Here is a 26,288-nt window from a genome sequence, read left to right as displayed (position 1 = left end):
ATATTCTTCTTATTAAACATAAATTAAATTGGTAAAGATTATAAAGATCTCTTTCTCCATTAAAAAAGGATCATCCTGATTTACTATAAATCTATGATCGTATTAAATACGCCAAAATCGAACAGGACAATGGCATATGAATATATGATCATAAATCATAATTAAGGCTTATAACCCAAAATCAAAAAATGACTTTAAAACAACTCAAAGAGACAAAAAGTCACTTTAAAAGCGCGTTTATAATCGTAATTCTTAACTCCAATATTAATTAATAATAAAATCAAAATAAGAATAATAAAGCCTTAAAAATATGGACTTTTTCCATATTGTATCAATTCATAGAAGAGCTGGAGATCAAATCATGGATAAGATTTCAACCATAAGTTATAATATAAACTAACTATAGTTAAATAATATCATAGGCCCCACCTATTATGGCCCCACTAAACCCGGAAACGTTCACTATATAAAGATGCCCTTGTGCTACTTCAACACTCATCCTTCTCATTTCTTCATATTTCTCCGTAAACTCTTCGTTTTTATGCTACGCTTTTCCTTTATTCATTAATTTTCTCTTTTTTTATTTTCTTACTCATCAACCATATTCTGGTGTGTATTAATCAGCCTCTTAAAATTTTAGTTACTAAGCGGTACGTTATGTATACATATTGTTGTCATATTAGTTGTTCAAATTAATAACATCATGTTATTAAAAAAGTTGATAGTTTTATTGAGACTAATGAATGAGCTACAAGCGTATTATTACAAATTATATCGACATTGTTTATAATATTATTTGGATGTCGTGTATCATACAGATATGGAAAACGGGAACGGAAACAGAAACGTGGTTATGCCCGGGAAGGGGCTAACGAGAATACAAACAAATGGAAGCGGGAAAAAGGGGAATGAAGTTTGCCATGATGATAGTTCATTACCGGTGAAGGCTCAAACCATTGACGAACTTCATTCCTTACAGAAGAAAAAATCAGCGCCCACAACCCCAATCACCGGTTCCTCGTTTGTTGCCACTTTTGCCATGTCCGAAGAGGAACGCCAACGACAGCAACTCCAATCCATTAGGTACTTTTCTAATTCTCGTGCTTTAAAATTAACGTCATTCGCATCGATCGTTTTTGATTGCCACGTCATGCAAATGATTTATTTACACCAAGTATATTTTTAGGGTTGTGGTGATGTTAATATTCATCCCGTTGCTAAATATTGTTCTTATTTTGATTTTTTTATTTTTATGAGTCGCCCAAAGTCTCATACTAATTACGAAGTACACTATGATGTTTGTATACGTGTAACTTTATGGGTTGTGACTTGTGATTCTTGTGACATTGTACAAGTTTATATGCATGTAAGCAATTACAATATATTTCGAATATTATTATTCGGTATTAATTTGGACATGTATAAAAAAATCAAATCAATGTAATTAATGTTTGATTTGATTTAATATTTCCATTTTAAATATAACACTTTCCATAAAAAAAAAAAAAAACAAATAATAAAAATGGCGAATGTATCATCAAAACTCAAAATTGTAAGATAAATGTAATCCAAAAGGTAAAATGTACATACTATCCTTATGTAATACTAACCCATAAAATATAGTAAAAAAATATCATTCCAATGTACGAAAGTAATGATATTATCCTATAAATAAGTTTGTTTGATTCTTAAATATCATTTCCTAAGTCACCCCAAAATTGATTACGAAGTCATTTATAATGGACATTGTATAATATGGACAAATCTTATTTCATACTTATGGATGGAAATTATACGGGAATTAGTTAGGTAGCACAAGAAATCCCCAGGAAACAATTACGTAAAAAACAATTATAATTGGTGAATTTGCCCCCAAGAATAATAAAAAACAAAATTTTGAAGAATTTTGGCACGTGACAAAGAGTCTACTGGGTTGAAAATTTGTAATCTGAAATTACAAGAAGCCGAAAGATAAAAGGAAGCAATGGCGGCATTTACAAGGGCATTGCATCATTGAATTTAATTGTTACCCCTTTATCTTTTGTAATGTACTGAGTAATATATGACATTAATTAACATATTTTAATTATTAATAAGTCTCCGTCTAATTTAATTGACCATGTCTAACTTATCCAATCCAACAAAGTCATCAAAATGTCCTTTTATCGTGCCGAATGATAATCGTAAATTGATAATCTTGGTCTATATTAACTTCAATGGGTTGAGATTTTCATCTTGTAACCATGACGTTATAAGATGATATCTCCTAAGTTCTAATCCCAACTCCTAACTCCTAACTGTATAGATTTAGAGGGGAAAATCCCTTACAATTCTCGCTTACAAGTGTTTAAACAATGATAATGAACTATAAAAAATACTCGTGACCAAGACAAAAGCATTGCAAATGGCTTTCTTTGTGGGGCCATCCAAAATACGTGTCATTTACTAATTCAAAATCTGCTCCAATGCAGAACAAATTTTCCGTATCATTTGCTATGTTAGATTTTCTTTAATTTTTGATCATGTCCTACAGAGTAATTCATATTTACTTCTATGATGAAATATTGATTTTCTCATCTCTCGAAACTCGACTAAAACATTCTACTAGTATAAAAGATTAAAAAATCCGTTATCTAGAGTATTGAATACTAAGTACAAACTACAAAGTACGAGTATATATATTGTATAACGTAAAACTACCTACCTTCAACATTTTTAAACCCATATGAACCTTGATTTGTATCTTATAATAGAAAACCGTAATCTAAAGATTACAATGGTTTTCTATAGACTCATGGATGACTCTTAGTTTACAAAAGTATTTTGAAAATTGTGAAATTACGGGCTAACATTGATGAAGTTGCTCATCAGAAGCAATGTAGGAAGCGGAAGCAGGGGAAGGTCATCAAGGGTAAACCCAATACTCATAGATGAGAACCAAGCTGACACATGTTCTGAAAACTTCACCTCTTTTTCTGTTGCTGAAACCCAACAACCTTCTTCTACATTGCCAAATAATAAGCCAAAAAAACCCATTAGTTGCTTTGGCATCAACTGTTGCTATTGTGTACAAAAAGACACATCAAGCAGCAATTCTAACCGCACCAAGTCTCAACCCGTTTGGCGCAAATGGGTTTCGTGCTTTAATTCATGAGGGTCACATTGTCCATGATCATGGACTGACCGAAGTGAGTCCTAGGGAGATTGAGGATTTGACACCATCATCCGCTCTACCCAAGGATTCTTTATGGTCAATAAGGTGTTCATTTCTTTTCTTGTTGATCCAATATTGTTGACATAAGTATAGGTAATGTAGTTTGCTAAGCAACTTCAGCTCGTTTGAACGAAATAACAAGTTACCACATGCTAAAAATTGTGTGGTAAGATAATTAAAATTAGGACAGATCAGAATTTCTTGAGCAAACTTTTTATTTTTTATTTTTTATTTTTGTCAAACTAAACTTGGGTGGAACCTTTTCAATTTATCCCCCATCCAAAATTTTGTGTTATTTGCTTCATCTAATACGATGTACATTTTGTGCCATCTAACATGATTTTTTCTTTTTTTTTTTGTCGTTCAACAAACCCTTTTTAAACAGTTCTTGTACCATCTCTTTCCAACTTTCATATGCAACAAACTTCTCCAATTTTCGCAATTCAACTAACAAATTTTCGTTTCCCGACTAACATTTACTGTATAATTTTAAGCGGCAAGTAAAATAAAACCGAGGAGTCTCTACTATTACGAGTCATTATATTGAGAATTCATAAAGCCATGTCAATGATTGACTTTTTCTTGTTTGGGTTTGAAACGTGGCTATTAGTGCGTCATTGGCGTCTTCGGCAAGAGAGACAGGGCCAAAGGTGGTAAGAGGAGACCCGGGAAAGGCTTTTAAGCATGTGCATCATCACCCGGTTGTTCCGACGATCAGCGTCAGTGACAGCGCTCTCAAATTTACTCATGTCCTCTACAACCTATCCCCGGCGGGTAGTACTTCTACTCTCAATTTTATCTTTTATAATTCAAGATATTCAAACTTATATTGCATAACTAGTTGTACAATATTTATCACCCTTTTTTGTTTAAACTTCCATTTAGTGATTTATATGTAAGGCACGCATGCATGATTTAAACATGTAATTTGTAGTTCATTTGGAATTGGGTGAGATTTGTCTCAGCTAACATGTCACGGCTGACCAATGTATGGACTATAAAGTAATAAGTCATGCGTCAATAATGTAACAAGTCGATCACTTGTACAACAAATCACCCTATGAACCGCTGGTGTTGGTCACACCAATATTGGTGCAACCACACAAACAACCGAACATAATGACAGATTTTAGTGCTACAATAAGTAACTCAAGATCGAATAAATCCAATTATAGAATTTTTGTCAAGGAATTGGAGTAATTGAATTGGGGTTGTTGGTGCAGAACTGTATGAGCAGGCAATCAAATATGAAAAAGGGTCGTTTATTACATCAAATGGTGCATTGGCAACATTATCAGGAGCAAAAACAGGGAGAGCTCCTAGAGACAAGCGTGTTGTAAAGGATGAGACTACTGAGGATGAGCTTTGGTGGGGCAAGTAAGACCATATTTGTCGTCTCATCCTCTTCTATCTCGCTTTGTATACTTCATTTAGCTACTAATTTTATAACAAAATGAGTTTTTAATCATATCTTGTGTGCAATCATAATGTTGCAGAGGTTCGCCTAACATTGAGATGGACGAACATACCTTCATGGTTAACCGAGAGAGGGCTGTTGATTATTTGAATTCTTTAGACAAGGTTATTTTCTTTCCATTTGTATCTCTTTGGATGTTATTCCAGTAATTTGTCAAGTTCATTAATGTTTAAGAAATAAAAAATATTTGTTTATGTTAATGTGAAGCCGTTGTTCAATTAGAGTGACATATTTTGGTGAAAAACCTTATTACCTTTGCCTTTCTCCCACTAGTATAATGCTAACACACTCACAAACTAAGGAACAAATTAAATATGGTATTTTATTTACGTGGGACTCGAGTTAGGAAACTTTGTGTCCATCTATTAAACCTTAGTCCTTGTATAAATTTCAGAATCAAGATGACAAAATAATCGGAGGAAGCGTATAAAATAGTCCTAGAATAACATTATTGAGCGAGGGGGAGTTATGGTGTGTGAAAGGAAAACAAAATAGTGATGTAATAGGCAGGTTGAACTTGGAGTAAAATATGGGGAAGTGAGGGATGTGACGATAGGAAGAAGTTTTATGTTTTGCCGTATGTTAGCAGAGGTGCTTCCTCTTCTGAGTCCTATCCTTTACTTGGGAATATCACCTCTATTTTATTGTCTCCGTTTTGGCATGTTCGTTCATGTTATTTGGATGTATGGAGACTTTCCCATTCAATAGTTCGTTGTTGTCTTCCTATATACACAAATTAAATCAGTCCCTTTTGCTCTCCGAATCTGAAATATGGCTGTATAACACCTCTGTGTCGTTACGGATTTGTCGTGTGCTAGATGTATGCCAATAATGTGTGTGAGAGAGAGAGAGGAGATTTGTTGTTTTCCACCCGCTTTGTCTGAATTTTTATAGTCACATGAATATAAGCTACGTATGGAGTGAGTTCATAAAGACGAGAGTAGAGGCGGTCATGGGCTAGGCCGATATATTTCTAAAGAAGTGAACCATTTTGTGTTAAACTTCCAGGTTAGAAAATTTATGCCCAAAACTAATTATATTGGGCCGGGTTGATGTGGGTTTTTCAGGCCAAAAGATACAAATTGGGCCTTATAATGCCCATATTCTGATTTATTTTTTCCTCAAATTCGGGCTGAATTGGAGATGACTTGAAAATTTGGCTGATTAAATTTACAAAATGTACTTTGGTGTTAAATGTCTTTTGTTCACAAGAATTTCATCACGATCAAGTTTACTGTGGGGACTGTCTTTGAAGTTCTATTGCAAGAAGCTAAGCATAATAAGTTGACATACTAGTGATGAACGTTAGAATTCTTATTAAATGGCTGTTAATCAATGTGAAAAATATATTTCAGGTATTCGTGAACGATCAGTTTCTCAACTGGGATCCACAGAACAAAATTAAAGTAAGGATTGTATCTGCAAGAGCTTATCATTCTCTGTTCATGCACAACATGTAAGTATCTAATCTTAGTTGCAGTTTTCTTACTTGCTTGTGCTCTCATTTGTCAAAAGGCTTAATCTCCTATATTGGCTTCTTATTCTAAGATGTCTATACTGTATGATTTTAATTTTAAAAAGTTTCAACAAAATGAAATATATACATAAGGTGATAAGGTGGTTCTTAGCAATAAAAATCCTTTGCAAAAGAAAGTGTACATGTAATAATAAGTACTAATAACACTGAAAATGGATGTATCAAGCTTTGTGTGTGTGTGTGTGTGTGTGTGTGTGCAAATTTAATAACTGGATGGGTGACAGGTGCATCCGACCTACACCCGAGGAACTAGAGGATTTTGGTACTCCAGACTTCACTATATACAATGCAGGAAAGTTCCCATGTAATCGTTATACCCATTACATGACATCCTCGACTAGCATAGACCTTAATCTTGCTAGAAGGGAGATGGTCATCCTCGGCACTCAGTATGCTGGGGAGATGAAGAAAGGTCTTTTCAGTGTAATGCATTATCTCATGCCTAAGCGTCGAATTCTTTCTCTCCATTCTGGCTGCAATATGGGAAAAGATGGTGACGTGGCCCTCTTCTTTGGCCTATCAGGTATAGTAGTATTCCCTGATTTTTGGATTGAAGGACAATTAAGATGTTGCGCTAGCTTGTCACACTGTCATATTTGCTATCTACCTTGCCACTACGCTCTTTGAATACAAGTATGATACATAATTCCATGGCTTTTTTCATTAGGTACTGGGAAAACTACTCTGTCAACCGATCATAATCGTTACTTGATTGGTGATGATGAGCACTGCTGGAGTGATAATGGTGTATCAAATATCGAAGGTGGTTGTTATGCTAAGTGTATTGATCTGTCAAGGGAAAAAGAGCCTGATATTTGGAATGCCATCAAATTTGGAACTGGTATATATTTTTCTTACCAATTTTGTAAACTTAAATTCCAAATAATTACCATACTTGAATGATAAAACCTGAGGCTTCTGCTTTTCTAAATGGATCAGTGCTTGAGAACGTGGTATTCGATGAGCACACTCGTGAAGTAGATTACACAGACAAATCCGTTACAGGTTAGAAAACAGATTGATTATCCTACTTATTTTGGCAGAACATCATTTGAGGCAAACCTTGTTTTTGTGTTTTAGAGAATACTAGAGCAGCCTACCCTATTGAGTTTATTCCAAATGCTAAGATACCGTGTGTTGGACCTCACCCGAAGAATGTCATACTGTTGGCTTGTGATGCTTTTGGTGTGCTCCCACCTGTGAGCAAGTTGAACCTTCCTCAAACCATGTACCATTTCATCAGTGGTTACACCGCTCTGGTAAGATCAAAAGTAGTCCAACTAAACATAGTAATGAGTGTAAATTACATGGCATAATTGATCTGTAACTGGATTCCCTTGAAACTACAGGTGGCTGGCACGGTAGATGGAATAAAGGAGCCAACGGCAACATTCTCAGCCTGCTTTGGTGCAGCTTTCATAATGATGCATCCTACTAAGTATGCTGCGATGCTTGCTGAAAAGATGCAGAAGTACGGCGCCACAGGGTGGCTTGTCAACACTGGTTGGTCTGGTGGAAGGTATAATGCAAAGATTTGTGTTGAGATTATTTGCCTTTTTGTAATATAATGATAGTGTAGAATCATTAGATTAGCTAGTTGATACACAAGATGATATTGTAATTTGTTTTGGCTTATGTAGGTATGGTGTGGGTAGTCGTATCAAGTTGCAATACACACGTAAGATAATCGATGCCATACACTCAGGCACCCTGCTGAATGCAAACTACAAGAAGACGGAAGTCTTTGGGCTTGAGATCCCAACTAAAATAGAGGGAGTACCTTCAGAAATCCTTGATCCTATTAACGCTGTTAGTTACTTTTTTCTCTATGACTCTCCACCTTGCTTTGTATAGTAAATTCTAAATTCTTGTGATATTAAACTCAATTGCCCTTTTTCATTTGTGTTGTAGTGGCCGGATAAGGATGCTTACAAGGACACACTGTTAAAACTGGCTGGACTATTTAAGAACAACTTTGAGGTGTTCACAAACTACCAGATCGGCAAGGACAACAAGTTCACAGAGGAGATTGTTTCAGCCGGTCCTATCTTCTAATTTGGTACTTGAAATGATCAAAAAGCTTGGTCTTAGGGCTAAGGTGTTGAGACTATGTATGGCAATTCGGAATATGATTTTTGTCATTGCTAGATAGAAGAGAATGTGATGGTGTAACATTCAAATGCATTTATAATTTACTAACTAGAAACTCCGTTATTCTATACTCTATTATGAAGTTGTTAGGAAATACAGGGTGTAATTGTGTTTGATTAATGCGGAACAAGTCAATGAAAACTAAGAACAAGAAAAGCAATAAAAAAGATAAACAAAGACCACAAGGATTTACGTGGTTCGTTGAAATTAGACCTACATCCACGGGTGAGGGATTCGAGAGCTTCTTCACTATATTGGAGAAAAAAAAAAAAGAGAGAATAATACAAGGAGTCCTAAATCTAATGGCTCAAAAGGTATGATCTAGGGTCCTTTTATAACACAAAGAAACCCTAATAAAACTTTAAATTGTTCTCAAGTATACTCAAATAGCCGTCATAAAAAAGATATAATTTTAGGAAATATCCATAATTTATCCCACAAGAACCGAAGTGCAGCTAGCTCAAGCCTGCCGCAAGTCTACATAGGGCCGAGCTATAGCTCACTCGCCTAGAGCCATAGCTCGCCTGCTCGTCGCAATTTTTCAGCTTCGTCAGGTTTTCGTAAAACGGCCATAACTTTCTCGTTTCTTATCGGAATTGGGCATATGACCTATAGTTGGAAAGCTCTTGAAACCAGCTATCACTTCCAACTTGAATCACTTCAAAATAACTTGTAGTTTGGGAGATATTTGCATTTAAAGTCAGCCCTACTAGCTTTTGAGTTAAAATTTTACACAAGTAATATATGCAGTAATTGATCTGAACTAGTTTGGGCTGGTTCCTTCCAAAATAATCAATTTTCAATTTGTGTATACAATCCCACCCTCTCTTCTCTCCTATACATACCTTAAGAATAAAACAAAAAGTGCATGTTTCATAGTAAAATCCCGCTTTCTCAAATAGGAAAACTCCCAACTTTTTGTTGCGCTTCTTAAAATATTACATCTTTTGTTCTTTTTTATTCCTGTGAGAGTAAGAAAATTCAAAACACTCCTTTTTTTACAAAAATAAATAAATAAAGTAGTGTAAGATCTGTCAAAGATTCAAATACAGGAGTTAAATGTACGTAGACATTGCAATAGTAAACAAAAACAATTAACTAAAACTTGATTATTCCAAATAATTGAGTGGATGATCAAATAACTCAATTGGTTAAAGCCATGACTCATGAGGGTGGAATTCAAGAGTCGAGATCAAATCTGATGTGTGAATCCCTCAATACTTACAAGGCTCGTGGATTTTTTCGAAGAAGCAAGGGGAGTATGATGCAGGGGCTATCAATATGGGTTTTTCTTGAAGATTATTGGAACATTCAATTGCTTGAGAACAATATTGAAATTTTCTTGTAAATCTTGAAGATTTGTGGAGTTTCTTGAGAACATACAGTATCCTTTAGTAGTTTAATTATTATTAACAATAAGTATTGTGTGTGGCCAGCCACATGGTGTAGCCACATGGCGTGGCCACATATGTTTATAACAAAAATCATCATTAGTTAATACGGGAAACCACAACTATACAGGTGGGTAACCTTAATTTACCCTGTAACCCCAATTATTATACGAGTAACATTATTAATTAAATAATTAAGTAGCCCGACCCCATTTGTTTAATTGAGTAATTCCACTTTTTTATTTTGATTATTATTAAAATAATAACTTCAGTTGTTTAAAAGGGTAACCCCATGCATTTTTCCATTGTGGTATTGTAACCTCATTTGATCATTGCCATAACCCCCATTACTTATATATGAAGTGGTCACGCCACATATAAGAATTTGTTTACTAATTATTACGATATTTTCCTATACGTCTTTACCTTTCACTTAAAAGAGAATTTCCTATTTTTAGGCTTTAAGTGTTTCGGTTATTAGAATATTTATTTGTTTAATTTAGTTATGATATGATAGAATTAATTGTTGGTTACAAATATGATTAGGAGATAATTATGATTAAGATTCCTAGTTTTCTATTAAATTTTATGATTATGATTATTAATTAGTTTCGTATCTTATCTTTGTACGATTTTTCAATCAATGAATATGGGTGCATATCAATAAAGTTATTTATTAGGTGTGTGTTTTGTTTTGGGAAATAAACTTTAGAGCGTTGCTTGTTTGACTATAAATAAAATTAATTATCACTTGTTGCGACTTGTGATCATATTCTAGTTGCGATTAGGAAGAGACCATCTATTCTTGCAAGGATTAGAATGCTATCCTTTTGATTTTATATGTAAATTCTTTAGTTTTCATTAATTCGAAAATCCAATGTTATTATATCTTGTGAGTGGGTCTTGAGGAATCTACATCAATATATATATATATGGGGACTATATCATATTTAAAGAAAGAGTGGGGTTTTGGACTTTTAGGGGGACACCTTTATTACCTCACCCTTCACTTATAGAACAGAGATTATGTAAAAGTTATGCCTTGTTCTTTTGGACTAATCTGCTAATTATCAGTTCAGTTTAGCGAATTTCAGTTCAGTTCAGTTCGTTTCAATTGAGTTTAGATATTATTATTATTATTATTATTATTATTATTATTAATTTTATTGATATTAGTATTATATTAATTATTAGATATATATTTTATTATAATAATAATTAGTATTACATTATTCTTACATTAATAATTTTTATTATCAACCGTTTTGAACAGTATCTCGGCTTCCCACAATTTTTTTGTAAATTGTTTGACTTTGTCAATTTTTTATTTATAATAATAAAAATAACACTAACAACAACAACAATAATAATAATTACACCGAACGACATGTTTGGCGGCAACGACAACAAGAGAGAATTGCTAATGCTATTCGTACTTGGAGTGAGCCAGGTGGTGATATGTTGCTTTTACGGGAAGCATTATATGTTGCTTTTACGGGAAGCATTACAGCTAGGTCCCCCCTTTGATGGATGCTGACTAGGACCTTGATTTGGAAGAGCTAGCGTAATATCAAGCAGTGTTGTCGAAAGATTTGTAATGGCCATTGCATTACACCGCCGCAGTCCGGGTTCTTTCTTCTGCTGGCATTGCTCCTTACAATGAGGCCACTCTTGCGGATTTATAGTCAAAACACCCTTCTTCTCCAACTCCATCCTTGCCTGATATACATGTTGATCACCTTCATCTCGTTGTTAGTTCTGCTATTGTTTTGGATCAGATTAAGAGTTTTCCACGTGGCACATCATGTGGTAGGGACGGTTTACGTGCTCAGCACCTAATGGATTGCTTGAGTGGTGCTGCAGTGGCTGTCTTAGGTGAGTTAGTTGACTCTATTTCCGTGGTGGTGAATCTCTTTCTAGCTGGAAGATGTCCTATGGAACTGGGAGAGTATATTACTAGTGCTCTTCTCACATCTCTTGTCAAGCCAAGTGGTGGTATTCTTCCTATAACTGTGGGTACTGTTTGGCGATGTCTGGTTTTGAAGGTGGGTGCTGTTATGGTTGGTTAGTCTTTGCGAAGTTACTTTGATTGTCTTTAATTTGGTGTTTAGGTTTCTTCAGGTGGTGAGGCAATTCTTCATGTTGTGAATCGGTTGATTGCGAATCGTGGTTCTGATGTTGGTCTTCCAATGCTGTAAATGGATTTTCAAAATGCCTTCAATCTAGTTGATCGTGCGGTCATGTTACGTGAAGTTCATTGTCGTTGTCCGGGCATTTCGTGATGGGTTGAATTATGCTACTCTAATCCAGCCAGATTATATTAGGGACCACACCTTATGGTCGTATCAGGGGGTGCAGCAGGGTGATCCCCTTGGTCCTCTGCTTTTTTCTTTGATTTTACAACCCCTGGTGTGTAAAATCAGAGATTTCTTTTGAAGTATGTATCTAGGCGTGGTCTTTGGATGACGACACTATTATTGGTGACACTTTGGTGGTGGGGAAGGTTCTGTTTATGGAGGAAGGGCCTCGTTTTGGGTTACATCTCAACGTGGAAAAAGCTGAAGTTTTCTAGCCTACAGAAGACCCTCGAAGCAGGCTGGTGGGTGTCTTTCCCCCTAATATAGCTTGACCTTTGCATGGTATTAAGTTTCTTGGCGGTCCCGCTAGTTTGATTCCGGTTTTAGTGGTGAGCTTGTGACGCAGAGGGTGACCAAGACCATTGCGCTTACGGTTGCTAAGCTTGATGATCCTCAGTGTGAATTATTGTTACTTAGGGCATGTACCGGAGTTTCTAAACTCTAGTTTGCTTTGCATACTTGTCCTCCTAATACTTTTGAGGTGGCTTAGCGCACATTCGATGTGGCTCTTCTATTATCCTTGGAGCCTATTGTTACTGATTCGGGGCCTGGGTTTGGCGATTGGTAGTGGCGGCTTGCCACCTTACCATTTGCGTTTGGAGGGCTTAGTGTTTCCACGGGTGATGTTTGGTGTTATGCTTTTCTTGCTTCTTAGTTACAGTCTGTTGGGTTATAGACAAAGCTTCTAAGGCATGCTGGCATCGTTGGTCTTGGTCGAGCCTTTGAGATGCATTGAGTCTGTTTAATGGAACGACGGAGTCTGACATCTTGATTAATCATAGTGAGGTCGCTGCCCATAAACTAATGAAGAAATTGGCAGATATACATTTCACGAAGATTACCGCTTCTACAGAATCCGCCATTTCTTTATCTCCTCGACAATCAGCATTGTGGAAATCACAGTAGGGAGATCACACCTCTGCTTGGCTTTGGGCACTCCCTATTTCGGGGTTGGGTCAGACAATGAACGCAAAGAGTTACCGATGTGTGTTGTGCTACCGGTTGGGTGTTCCATTGTTCTCTATCTTGACGTCGTGCTCTACTTGTTCAAAGGTTTTTACTCGGGATATTTTTGGTGATCACGTGCGGTGTCGTGCGGTGGCATTGTGGGTATTAAACATCGACACAATGTTGTTCAGGATACCTTTGTTGATGTTTGCTGTCAATCTGGGATTTCAGCAAGAAAGGAGGTTGACATTGGATTGTCTGGAAGGAATGATAGGGCCCTCAGACCTGCAGATGTGTTACTTTATTCCTGTGATTGTGGTCGCGATGTTTGTGTTGACTTGACGGAGTCTTCTCCTTTGACACAGTCTAGGATATCTGACTTTGTTCCTGGACGAGTTGTGGCTGATGCGGCTCATCGAAAGCAGGTCAAGTACGAATCTAATTGTCAAGCAATTGGATATGGTTTTTTTCCATTCTCTTTTTCTTCACTTAGGGAATTAGATAAGGAGGCTGTTGCGTTGCTGAAGCGGGTTCAGAAGTTCTCGACAACTTAGGACATTGGGGCACGTGTTGCTGCTCATATTTTCACTAAGATAGGCTTTGCTATAGCTAGAGGAGTAGGGGCCCAAATTGTATCTCGGCTTCCCACTAATTTTTTATAGGTTGTATGACTTTGTCTATTTTTGAGATATAATAATAATAATAATAACAACAACAACAACAACAACAACAACAACAATTATTATTATTATTATTATTATTATTATTATTAAATTTAATATTTAATTTCAGTTCAGTTAAGTGAATTTCAGCTTAGTTCAACAAATTTCAATCTAGTTTAATTTAGAAAATTTCAGTTCAGTTCAACAAATTTAATTTCAGTTCAACAAATTTTAGTTCAGTTTAGCGCGACAAATTTCAGCCCAAATAAAGTTCAACAAATTTCAATCTAGTTTAATTTAGAAAATTTCAGTTCAGTTCAACAAATTTAATTTCAGTTCAACAAATTTTAGTTCAGTTTAGCGCGACAAATTTCAGCCCAAATAAAAGAACGGGGTCTTATTAATAATAGACGAAATATCATTTGTAAAATTATTAACAATATAGTATCTATAATAAAATACAAAATATGGTGAATCATGATGGATGTATATCATAACTTTAAGAATTAGGTAAAACTTTAAAATCATACCAATGAATTTTATGGATCCTTTAGAAATATCTTTTTAATTTTTCAATTGGTCATTCATGATAGAAGTTTAAAAAGGGTTAGGGTGCATCCAATTATTGATGTTTACATGTATTTTAAAAACCTCATAAAAGACTAGTACAATATATGTATAGGCATTGTAGATAGATGTTTCCAAAAAAATTTCTCATTCTTAAAAAGTCCATAAGGAGATTCATTTTCTTCCAACTCCCACATCGATTTGTATTTAATGATACTCCATTTGTTTCAAAATAAATGCTTTAATTTACTTTTATACTATTCATATAAATTATTTTGACCAATATTTAAATTTTACATATTATATTAAACATAGCCATGATGAGGTACTTGCTAGTTTCTTCTTAGTGTATGTCTACCAATATCTACTTTTTATCATTTAGATTCATTGACAATTAAAGATATTATTAGTCAATGTTACACGTTGATAGATATTTTATTTTGAGATGGAAAAAGTAACTAGATATATTTACGGTTAAAATTATACACTAACAAATGTGATAAAAAAATGTGTCAATTAAATTTGAAACGATGAAAGTATATTGTAGATTGTGTCTAGGGTGCTAATCGAGCGAGTCGATCACGAGCTAAGGGGTGCAAAACTCGACTCGAAGACTTTATACATGTGCTCAACTCGTGCTCGCTAAAGTTTTGAGCCAATAAAACCTTCTCGACTTGTGCTCGTTAAAGTTCGGAGTTGAGTCGAGTACCTCACGATTTGCTCGTTAAAGTTTCTATAATTATATGCCTTTATTTTTACATTTTTTTGTTCACTTTATATTATTTTATTTTTATATATTTATTATTAAAGATTTACTCCTTTTTTGATAATATAAATGAACACTTATTGTAGACACCTGATTGTGTCTCCCCAAAAACCAAACCCAGAGATAAGTACCTTTCACGTCTTTGATTATCGAGTTAGGTGAAGAGTTGAAGAGTCTCGTGAATTTCCTTTAGCCTTAACCATTTCTAACCTTTCCTTAAATGTTTTAAGCCAAAATCATTTATTTTGTGCCCTTAAACCCAAAATCATTCATTTCGTGTCTTTGAAAATCATTCATTTTATGACCACTTTATAACGTCCAAACCAGATTATTTTGGTCCATAATCCTGGTTCAATTGTGCTTAGTTTGATGGGGGCTTGAAAAGAGCTTTCCAACGATATATTATGAGCCCAAATCCGACTTAAAATAAATAAGTTATGGTCAAAATACTAAACTAAGCCCAAACCGAACCTAGGTCCACCTTACCAACGACCCAATGATCATGTGGAGGGTCCATTAACCTTAATCCCAATCCTAAACCAATTAGGATTCATTAGGAACTTCTAAAAGCATCTAGAAGGTTCTAATCTATCCTTTCCGAAAGATAAAGATAAAGATAAAGAGTTTGAAATTGAACTATATACATAAATACTTCGTATTATCTTTAATCTATTTATTGGTCTCATTTAATGATAATTACTCCATACCTTTATATCGTTTGTATTTTAAACTAGCAAAGTTTAAACTGGCTGTATTTTATTTCATCCACTTATTAACCTTTATCTAAATTTATTTATTCAAAATCATTGGAAAAAGAGTGAACAGATCGAATATGGTTTTAGATTTACATTATCCTTGATATGCAAAAACTTAAATGTAATGATTTTGATATGTTCTGCGTGAATCTTTTCGATTTCTTGCATCTTGCTTCAATTCAGTTAAGAAAGAAATCACAAACTTAAATAGACTAGACACACATTTATTATCTTGTTCTATTGTGAGCAGGTATACAATAATTGATCCATTTTATTTATTATTTTCGTCTTTTATTTTATAATTTCAATCATTATTAATTCATTTTAATCTATTATATATATATATATATATATATATATATATATATATATATATATATAAAGTAGGTATTTTTAGAGAGCATTTGGAGCGCTACGTAAGAAATATACTTATTTTGACCAATAAGAAGAAATATTTGTATTTTATTTTTGAATTAAAAATTATGTCGCCACCTATATAGAAGTAATGAATAAGATTTGATATATCTAAAATTTTAATGCAACGTAGATTAGAATCCACGAATTAAATTATGTTATGAAAAAAAAAATAAAGTAAAAATATAGGAAAAGATAAATTTATTAATTCAATACCACGAGTATAAGAAATCCAAAAAAAATTATATTAAAAAATATTTAAATGGTAAACGCTTATACTAAAGTTTGATACCTATCATTATAAGATAAATTTTGATAGTATTTATGATAAGAAATACAAATTGTTCGTTAATTATAATTAAATTAAAATTTGTAATACCTAGCATTATAAATTGACACATCATACAACACAAACAAAATTTCGTATTAATAAAAATCCCCATCAAGCGAATTTTGTGTTAGTAATTTTGTGTTAATTTTTGGTCATCAATGGTCGGATAATTTTTAGCTTAATTTTTAAAATCCTATGTTTAAATTAGTATTTCTAATTATTACTTACATTGTATTAATTTGGGATACTCAACTATTATATGTTTATGTTTTATTTACTAAATGTTTTTTTACATGCAGATTTAACACATCATGCGACACAAAAAAATTCGTATCAATACAAAATCCCATCAAGCAAATTTTGTGTTAGTAATTTTGTGTTAATTTTAGGTCATCAATGTCCGGGTAATTTTTAAAATCTTATGTTTAAATTTATATTTGTAATTATTAGTTACGTTGTATTTATTTAGGATACTTAACGATTATTTGTTATGTAATGGCACACGATTAGATGTTGTATACTTAATATACGGATGGCTTTGGTTATTTTTGGAGATGATGAAAAAATTCCAATGCATATATTTGATTTTATATCGCAATAATTTTTCATTTATTGGTAAATATATTGATTTATTTTATATAAATGTAAAGATTTAATTTATATCAATTTTAGTTTGGCTAACATTTCACGGTTCAATTTATCCATTGATGTAGTAGGCTGGTTGTGGACGAGGTTGGTGATTCTATTGAAATAAAAGATATGGTAAAACAATGAATAAGGATTTAGGATTTAAATTATTAAAAATTTATCATTTCACATTAAAGATTTTACATAACGGAAAAAATATCATATTTACAAATTATTTATATTTAATAAATTCATTTTAAATTTTAGTAAAAAAAATAAATATTAAACTTTTGTAATTTTGTCTGAAATTATTAAATACAATAAATCAAATAATTAAAAATCTTAGATGAAAACACTGTGCATCGCACGGGCTTCCATATAGCCTGATTCTAATTGGGTTGGAAAGTAGATTTTCAGAGCTTTCCAAGAATATATTATTTATCTTATTCCGATTTTTGGATCAAAAGTTATGATAAAAACAAAAATCGCAAAAGACTATTGTGTATCGCGCCGCGATGGAGCCAGCGCACCGCGATACTCTTATCGCGCTGCGATGGAACCTGTTTTACTCCGAGTCGAACTCTGACTCTTTTCTTATCTTTCGACCCTATTTTTTCTTATAATAGAGGTCGTTTAATCCCGTTTTCGATCATCAACAAGCTTGATCACCAACAATCATCACCTAATCCCCTTTCTAAGCTAAAAGCTTTTCTCTCTTTCTTTCTTTCTAGCCTTAGCCTTAGCCTAGCCTAAACACATCCCAACACCTTCTTGGTATCATACACCATACTTCCTTCACGAGCTTCGCATACTTCAAGCCAATCTCGAAGTTGCCTTCGACCTCGACGTGAAAGATTGATAGTTCTGAGGGTTTGGTCCCAAATCTATATCTCAATTCTTATTTGATTTATTAATTTGATTTAATATTTCTTGAAGTTACTAACTTGTGTATTGTTTTGATAGAAAGAAATACGAGGCATCAAAGTGAGTAATTTGATCTCCCTAATATTTATTATTTTGATTTCTAGTATCATGTTAGGATGTTGATTTTGATTCCTAGTATCATATTTAGGATGTCCTTATGATTTCTAATAATATCACGTTGGTTTCTAGTATCATGTTTAGGCTAATGCTTTGATTATGATTTTTTATTTAGTGACATGATAGGATTTGTTATTAATCTGTTTAGTATCATGCCTAGAATCTTGGTATTAATCATGTTTTGATTATGATGATGATTTGTTGTATCAATTAATTATTATGTTGCTTGATTATTCATGATTTATTGTTATTGCTTGGTCACACCCCTTTTTTGCAGGTTTAAAGGGAATTTGTACTTGAAATCATGCCTAATAAGATAATTAATAATTTGATTTAGGCTTAATATGATTTTAATTCAGGTGATCGCTGTTTCGGGGTTTTTTGATGTCCTGCGGGAGAGTTACAAATCCAAGACTGACCTCTTGACACCTGTACCTGCAAAATAACGGAGACTCCTGTTGGTGGGAGCTCCGCCTCCAACGATCAAGTTAGAACGTGTATGAGGAGTTTAAGTGCGGAAAGTAAAGTCTCTCTTGGGGTCTAAGAGAGGATCTGCAATGTGAATTGCTCAGTTTTGAGGTGTCAAGTGACTGACTAGTTCTCTGCTTTGAGAGTAACAGTAGGTGTGAGAGTCAATCAGGGTTGATCTAAAGCTCTCTGAATGTGTTTAGATATTTATGAATAGATGTTTCCTTGGTGGGAAACGCCTTATTTATAGTCTAGAAGACTGTACCCAATACTAGGTTTCTGGAAAACCTAGGCCTGATTGGGCTTCCCTAGGAAACTGGGCCGCTGTAGACTGCTTTTCCTGACAGGCCTTTCTGCCTGCCACGTGTCGTGGCCTGATAGGTCCTCTTTGGACCTATCACGAGGTGACACGTGGCGGACTCTGATTGGTCCACGTGGCGGCCACATGGCAGCGCATGATTGGTCCACGTGGCGGGGGAAAATCCCCTAATCATTTTCCCCTCACAGGGGTGACGTGGCGTGCCACATGGCGCTTGTGACAGATGTCACTTTTTGATTGGCTAACGATTTTTACGTTTTTTTTTTTTTTTTTTTTACCCTGACCGTTGGAATTCACCCCCCTATAAATAGAGGATGTCCAAATCATTTCAAATGATTACCGAACTTTTCAGACAACCAAAAACAGGATGCCTGCTCTGTCTTAAGAAGATATTCTACTGATTCCCTTGGACGACTGCTAACAGACCGACTACTTTTTAACTGCCGACTGTTTTACTGGCCGCTTGATTTTTCGACCTTCCAGAGTTGAACAATTTCCAGAGTTTTTCTAAAGGTAACCGACTGTTCCCTTTATTCTTCTTTTCTTTTATTATTTTTCGAAAATGGTATCCTAAAAGCACCCGGCACGACCCAGGTTAGTGATCAGCTGGTCACCGGGGACGGATGAATCTAGAACTAGGAGTGCCGACTGCCCCTTGCTGGACCACCCTTTGCGAACTAAGAGTCCGACTGTCTCTGTGTCTGTGCAGGACACCATGGCCAGAACCAAGAGAACGGTAAGAGTATCAAATTCAGACGGCTCTTCATATTACGTCCCTTTAAGTGAGATTTCGGACATACCGCCTGGTGCACCCAGCACCCCAAGCGACTAATCTTAGAAGAGTCCGAGGGGGTCAAGGATGTGCCCCTCACTATTGACCTATCAGAACAGGCGGCGGGTGCGTCTGTTTGCTCTAGTGACTCAGAGACGAGCACTTCCAGCCGGCTCTCAGCCGACTCCGAAGAGAAGCACTCTCGGCTTCGTGAAGCGAGAGAGAGTGTTGCTGTAGAGAGAGGAGACGGGTGGGCTGAGCCGGCTGCTTCGCGAAGGGAGTCGCATACTCCCTACTAGTGCCATGTTCCAAGAGGCAGAGCCAAGACAATGGCTGAGAAGCATGGGAGCTTTGCGTCTGAACATTTTATGGGCCATGACTATATCCTTCATGTGCCGGATGCTGAGGACACAGTCGTCTGGCCAGAGGGGGCCAATTACGGGGACGTCTGCTTTGGCTGCTACGAGGCGGCTATCAGAGCTGGTCTGAGATTTCCTCTACATCCGGTTGTAGAGAGGATCTTGCACGGGTACCAGCTTTGCCTATGGCAGTTGGCCCCAAATTCCTGGTTCAATATTCTCGGCTATGTAGCCACATGTGAAATGTATGGGGTGAACGCCAGTTTTGAAGCGTTTACCCAAATGAATTATCTCAGACGGACCCCAAAAGCAAGCGGTATAGTCTGGTATCAATTTTCCAGCCATAAAGGCTTTGTGATAACATTGGGGAAGGAGAATAAATGGAATGACTGGCGCAACACCTTCTTCATAGTCTCCAGTCCCAATAAAATCCAAAACAAAAAATACAATAGGTGGAACAGAGATCCACCCTTCCTAGCAGGCGCCTCGGATCTGCCGCCTGTTCCTCAAAAGGCGAAGGAGGAAATCCTAGACAGTGGCCTGTTCCAGGTGATAATACAGGCGCACCCTGAAACAGGGATAAGGGAGTTCATTCCCAAATACTACATCCCCAAGTACAAATGGCTATATGATGGGGTGTACTTGGCCGCCTGAGGCCTGAGTGAACAGATGCCGAGAGGTAGCAGACCGCCTGTTTTTAGCGTCTTACTATACTTAGAACTTTTCTTGCTTACTAACCGATTTATTCATCTTTTGCAGATATAGCTATGCAAAAGATCTCGGCATCAAAAAAGGCAGCCGTCCAGATTTGAGCAGCCATTCTTGGCAAGAGGACGGCTAAAGAGTCGCCTGCGAAACAGGCGCCTAAGGTGAGCCGTTGTGAATCACTTAGCTTGTAAGTACTTGCCACTTGTTTCAAGCTAATTGTTTTAAGTGTTGCATTTTTGTAGGGCTACGTTCCCAAACCATCCTCCTCCTCCCAGCCTGATCCTAAAATAAGGAAACAGGCGGCAGGCGACGTGTCGACTCTTGGTAATTCCTGGCGACCCGGGTCTGAGAAGCATGGAAGGACTCCCCCAAGTGGGGCTAAGATCCCTGTTACCCCTGGTAGCAGCCGGATCCAAAAAGAAAAGGAGGCGGCCAGAGGTATGTTTGAAGTTTCTTTCATATTGTGGCCGCCTGTTTGAAACCATGTGGTCTCTTGTTTTTACTGATGTAAACTAACCAGTGTCATTTTGCAGGCGCCCCTGAAGAGCCTGACTTGGTCCAGATGGTGAAGGCCATGCTGAGAGCAATCCCTATTGAGGACAGGAAGGCTATTAAGGGAGTTGGCACCCTTAACCTCGAAGCCATCCTCGCCCTCCTCGCCGAGGTATACTTGGCGAATTTTTGTCGTTGCAATTTTTTCTTTGCTTATGTATTTGGTTGCCTGTTTTACTGACGACTGCTTTTTTTTGGCCGACTGTAGTCCATACTGCGAGTGTATGGTCTCCGCAAGCCAATCAATGATAAAAACAAAGAGGTAAAAGATGTGAAGGCCATGGCCGCCTCTGATTCAGATAAGGCTATGTTTCAAATAGCTCAGAATGAAGTCTTGACAACTGACATTCTGTATTCTCAGGCGTCAGTCAATATGCAGGTTAAGAAGGATCTAGAGGTGGCCACGAAGAAGATCCTGGAGCTTGAGAAGGCCGTCTTCGCCCTTAACGAAGAGATGCCAACTCTTAAACAGGCGGAAAAGGATGCTAAGGATCTCCGCGAGCGGGTCGAGAAGCTCAAGGGCCGCCTGGCCAGCCAAAAGGCGGACCTCTCCCAGCAATTCATTGAGAAGGCCGAGGGGGAGAAGGCGGCTCTCGTCCAGGATATGATGGAAGACAGCACCGCCATCATGAAGATGACCTGGGCTGCTCTCTTCCCTGATGCCGACTATGAAAAATGGGATCGCCAATTTGCCGCCTGCTCTGATGAATACAATAAACAAACCATAGAGGAAGCAGGTGGCGATGAGGACGCCGAGGGCGAGGAGTCCGACTCCACTGCTGGGGAGTCGGACCAGGAGGAGGCGGCTGGTGAGGAGGGGCCGGCGCAGGAGGGAGTGATTGCTGAGAAGGAGCCGTCCCGGTCTAGGTCCGAAGGTCATGACCAGGCGGCTGTTGATGCACAACCTCCTGCTTAGATTTTAAGCTTATTTTTAAACTTTCCTTCGGCCTGCGTGCCGCATGTTTCATTACTCGACCAAGGGGTCGGGGTGTATTAACGATTTTTAATATTTTCAACATTTCAGTCGGTCATATGGCCGTCTGTTTTTATCATATATCCGACTATTTTGGTCGGTTTCTTTGGAATTTTGTTGCATGTTTGCATTTTTGCTTTTCACGAATTTTTTGCTAAGTGTTTGTAGTCTTCATGAATGTTTAGCATACCGACTGCTTAGTATACCGGCTACTCTTGCTCCTGGATGACTGGGCCCTGGTTTTCAAAGGCGTTTGATTGACTTGGAATTTTGATACCTAATTCTGAGTCAATCAATCACTATGGTGATTGCCTCAAACCAGGCGTCCAGTCGGCCAAATATTAGGCGTCTGGTTTCGCCCAAGACCAATCGTCCATGCGGCTACGAAACAGGCTGATATTCATCCTTATTATGCGCACAAGCTTTAATGGCCTACTTGACTCATTATTAGAATAGGACGACTGCCGAGCAAAACTCGATGTTGATCCTTGTAAAAGAAGTCAGGGGCCGCTTGTTCTCTTATCACTCGGTTGTCGGCCTTAGCAGTATACTGAGATCAGTCGGCTAAGGACCATGCGGCTAGTTTGGTGTAACTAGCCGTCCAGTCGGCCCTTTAAGCGATTCTAGTATACCTAGTTCATGTTGATTGCTTAAAATTTCCCTTTACTTGGGGCTTTTTGTAAAACAAGTGCCAATCAGGAATTTTTTTTTAACCAACTTATGCTAGGGCAAGAGTGAACAAGAGTTGTGGCCGTCTACTGCTTGTTGCGGAAACCAGGCGACCATTTTTCGGTCTTTCAAAGTCCAAATAATTCAATGTATTGACTATGAGTTAACCTTAGTAGGTTAAATCAGTCTTCGCCAATTTAGAATGTAATGTAAATAAGAGAAGTAGGCGGACATGGTTCGGCTGTTATCTCTTGTTACAGTCGTTACGCCGTTTATAGTTTCTTTTGTGGAAACAGGCGTTGTATATTCCCATTTGGGGGTGCTGCCTATAGGATTACAGGCGGTCACCTGGAAAGTTATATTTGGCATTATGGCCGAATGCCGACTGTTTGACAAAAAACAGTCGGTCTTTCGCGCTCTTTAGGTAAGAAATCTGCATTGAGTATGAGGCAGGCAGCGTAAGCCACAAGTTCCCTTTTATTTACCAAGTGTTGTTTTGATCTTTACTCAACTTAGGACGATTGTTACCTTATCATTTAGTACCAGGCGATGTTACTGGCGGTCAGGAGCCGCCTGTTTTCCACAAAACAGGCGGTTGCTCTGGCTCTGAAAAATTTGGTGGTCATATACCGCCTGTTTTTCAGAAAACAGGCGGCTTTCAGACCTTTGTATTCCCACTAGGATAGAGGCTCTGGATTAATCTTGAGATTTGATCCATCTATGCCCCTGATTTGAGTAGTAGAGGATGCAGGCGGCAGAGGCCGCATGATCCCCTTAATTTGCCAAGTTTTATTGGATTTTTACTCAAATGAAATTCCGACTGCTATTGTCTCAAGCAAATTCAGCCGACTTCTGACTCAGACTTGATGTACCGCGTGTTTTCCAAAAAATAGTGGTTCGTTTGTCCTTGCCTCACGTCAAACAACCTCAAGGTTCAGGACCACTTTGGTGGGCCGTTTGTTTTGTTTATAGAGCAATGTTCCACCCGGAGGGGCGTTGCTCTCTACGACGAATTCCCCCGGATGGATGTCGCCGGACGCCTGCTTTGTTTTGGGACAGACGTATTTTTTGATTTTTTAAAGGATCATCCGGCCATAGGCCTTAGGTTGATCATTCGGCCCGTGGCCTTGGTGAGTTGTTTAGAGAACAAAAGTTGCTAGGTTGTCAAGACTTAGTAATTTTTGCTCTTTAAGTTCGTAATAATAATTTGTTCTGGGAACAGTCGGCTTGCCCCACATAGGAGACTTTTAGGACGACTGTTAAACAAGCAAATTTGTCCAACTGGGAGGACTAATAAGGCCGACTGTAATGCAGTCGGATTTTCTTACTGAGATGGATTATTAGACCGACTGTATTACAGACCCGACTGTAGAGAGTAAAAATGATAAGTTGCAAATTCTTATTGATATAATCACAAAATTTGCAATTCTCAGAAGTAGTATTTTTTCAAATTGTCTACGTTCCAAGTTCTAGCTATCTGCCTGCCATCTGGTGTTTCCAGACGATAGGTGCCACCTCTGATTTCTTCACAGGTTTGGTAGGGGCCATCCCAGTTAGGGGTCAGCTTACCCTGCTCGTTGGCCCTACCGACTGCTTCCATCTTTCTAAGTACAAAGTCCCCTACTTTTAGGGGCCACTTGTGCACTCTCCTGTTATAGGCTCTCGTCATTCGCAGACGATAGATTTCGTGACGCGAGGCTGCATTGCCCCTGCGCTTAGGAAGTTCATCTAATGCTAGGCGCATGGCTTTCTAGTTGGCCTCTTCGTCATAAAGCATGACTCGAAGAGTTGACTCATAATGCTCAATTGGTAACACAGCCTCTGCCCCATAGACCATTAGAAACGGAGTTTCACCAGTCGCCCCTTTTTCAGTTGTCCTGATGGGCCACATAACATGCGGTAGCTCGTCAGCCCATAGGCCGCCTGCTTTTTCTACTTTCTTTTTTATGCCATCAGAGATCAACTTGTTGAAGGCCTCCACCTGACCGTTTGCTTGCGGACGGCTGACTGATGCAAAGCACTGAGAGATTCCTTGGTCTCCCAACCAGTTTGTGAGAGCAGGCGTCTCAAATTGAGGTCCATTGTCAAAAACCATTGACATGGGAACCCCATAACGAGTGATGACATTTTTCCAAATGAAGGAGATGACATCTTTGGTCTTGATGCCTTTGACTGCCTCGGCCTCTACCCACTTAGTGAAGTAGTCGACTGCTACCAAAATATATCTTCGTCCGCCTGTAGCAGGCGTATAGGGACCAAGTATGTCCATGCCCCATTTGGCGAATGGTACTGGACTATGGATAGCCGTCAGGTCAGTAGCTGGACGATGGATAAGTTTGCCAAACCTTTGACACTTGTCACATTTTTTAACCATCTCCATAGCGTCTGCTTCTAGGGTAGGCCAGAAGTAGCCTTGTTGCCTGACTCTCCTTGCAAGTGTCCTGCCGCCTATATGGGAGGCGCAGAACCCAGAATGAAAGTCCTCTAGGACCTCTCGGCCCTTTTTTGGGGTAACACATTTCAAGAGAGGTTGTAGATAGCCTTTTTTGAAGAGTTCCCCTTGGTGAATCTCAAAGTTAGACGCACGCTTTTTTATTACAATCATTTCTGGATAAGTATCCGGCAAGGTGTCGTCTGTTAAATATGCCTGGATGGGATCCATCCAAGTGGATCTGCGATCAAGGACTCCAATGGGATCCTCCTCGGTGCTTCTCTTTTCCATTGCTTCCCAAAAAACAGATCTTGGTCCATCACAGGAGGCGGATGATGCCAATTTGGAAATGGCATCCGCCTGGTTATTCTCTGACCTGGGCACTTGAATCAGGTTAAATTCTTCAAGTGTCCCGGCCTCTTCTTTTACCGCCTGCAAATACTTGACCATAGCCGGGTGGGTGGCTTCATAGTCAACATGATACTGGCTTACGATCAACTGTGAATTAGAACAGGCGTCCACTTTCTTTGCCCCGACCGCCTTGCACATATGGATGCCGACAAGTAGAGCTTCATACTCGACCTCATTGTTTGAGGCTTGGAATTTGAAGCCTAGTGCATACTCATACTTTTCCCCTTCAAGGGACTGACATATGACACCTGCACCGCAGCCGGTCATTGTGGAACTCCCGTCCACATAGACCTTCCAAACTAGGTCTGAATTGCCAGGATCAAGCGGCCTGGTCATTTCAACAATGAAGTCGGCAAGTGCCTGCCCTTTCACTGCTTTCCTTGGCTCA

The 26,288-nt window shown here is 37.7% G+C and overlaps 1 protein-coding gene across 1 annotated transcript; it reads left to right on the top strand.

Annotated features, from left to right (window-relative positions):
• The first annotated feature begins 408 nt into the window (after nucleotides 1–408).
• LOC110713391 (phosphoenolpyruvate carboxykinase (ATP)-like) lies at nucleotides 409–8,783 on the top strand. The gene is made up of 13 exons (XM_021891847.1): nucleotides 409–650; nucleotides 819–1,083; nucleotides 3,825–3,988; nucleotides 4,438–4,591; nucleotides 4,711–4,795; nucleotides 6,047–6,147; nucleotides 6,453–6,751; nucleotides 6,896–7,069; nucleotides 7,168–7,233; nucleotides 7,309–7,487; nucleotides 7,578–7,747; nucleotides 7,869–8,037; nucleotides 8,140–8,783. Exons 2-13 carry the CDS (start codon nucleotides 821–823, stop codon nucleotides 8,281–8,283), a joined length of 1,968 nt encoding a protein of 655 aa, XP_021747539.1. The 5' UTR covers nucleotides 409–650; nucleotides 819–820; the 3' UTR covers nucleotides 8,284–8,783.
• The last annotated feature ends 17,505 nt before the right edge of the window (nucleotides 8,784–26,288 follow it).

The sequence above is a fragment of the Chenopodium quinoa genome, unplaced genomic scaffold, assembly GCF_001683475.1.
Source record: "Chenopodium quinoa cultivar QQ74 unplaced genomic scaffold, ASM168347v1, whole genome shotgun sequence".
In the NCBI taxonomy this organism is placed as follows: Eukaryota; Viridiplantae; Streptophyta; class Magnoliopsida; order Caryophyllales; family Amaranthaceae; genus Chenopodium; species Chenopodium quinoa.
The sequence above is the reverse complement of the archived record's forward strand: the minus strand, read 5'-3'. Positions and strand labels throughout refer to the sequence as shown.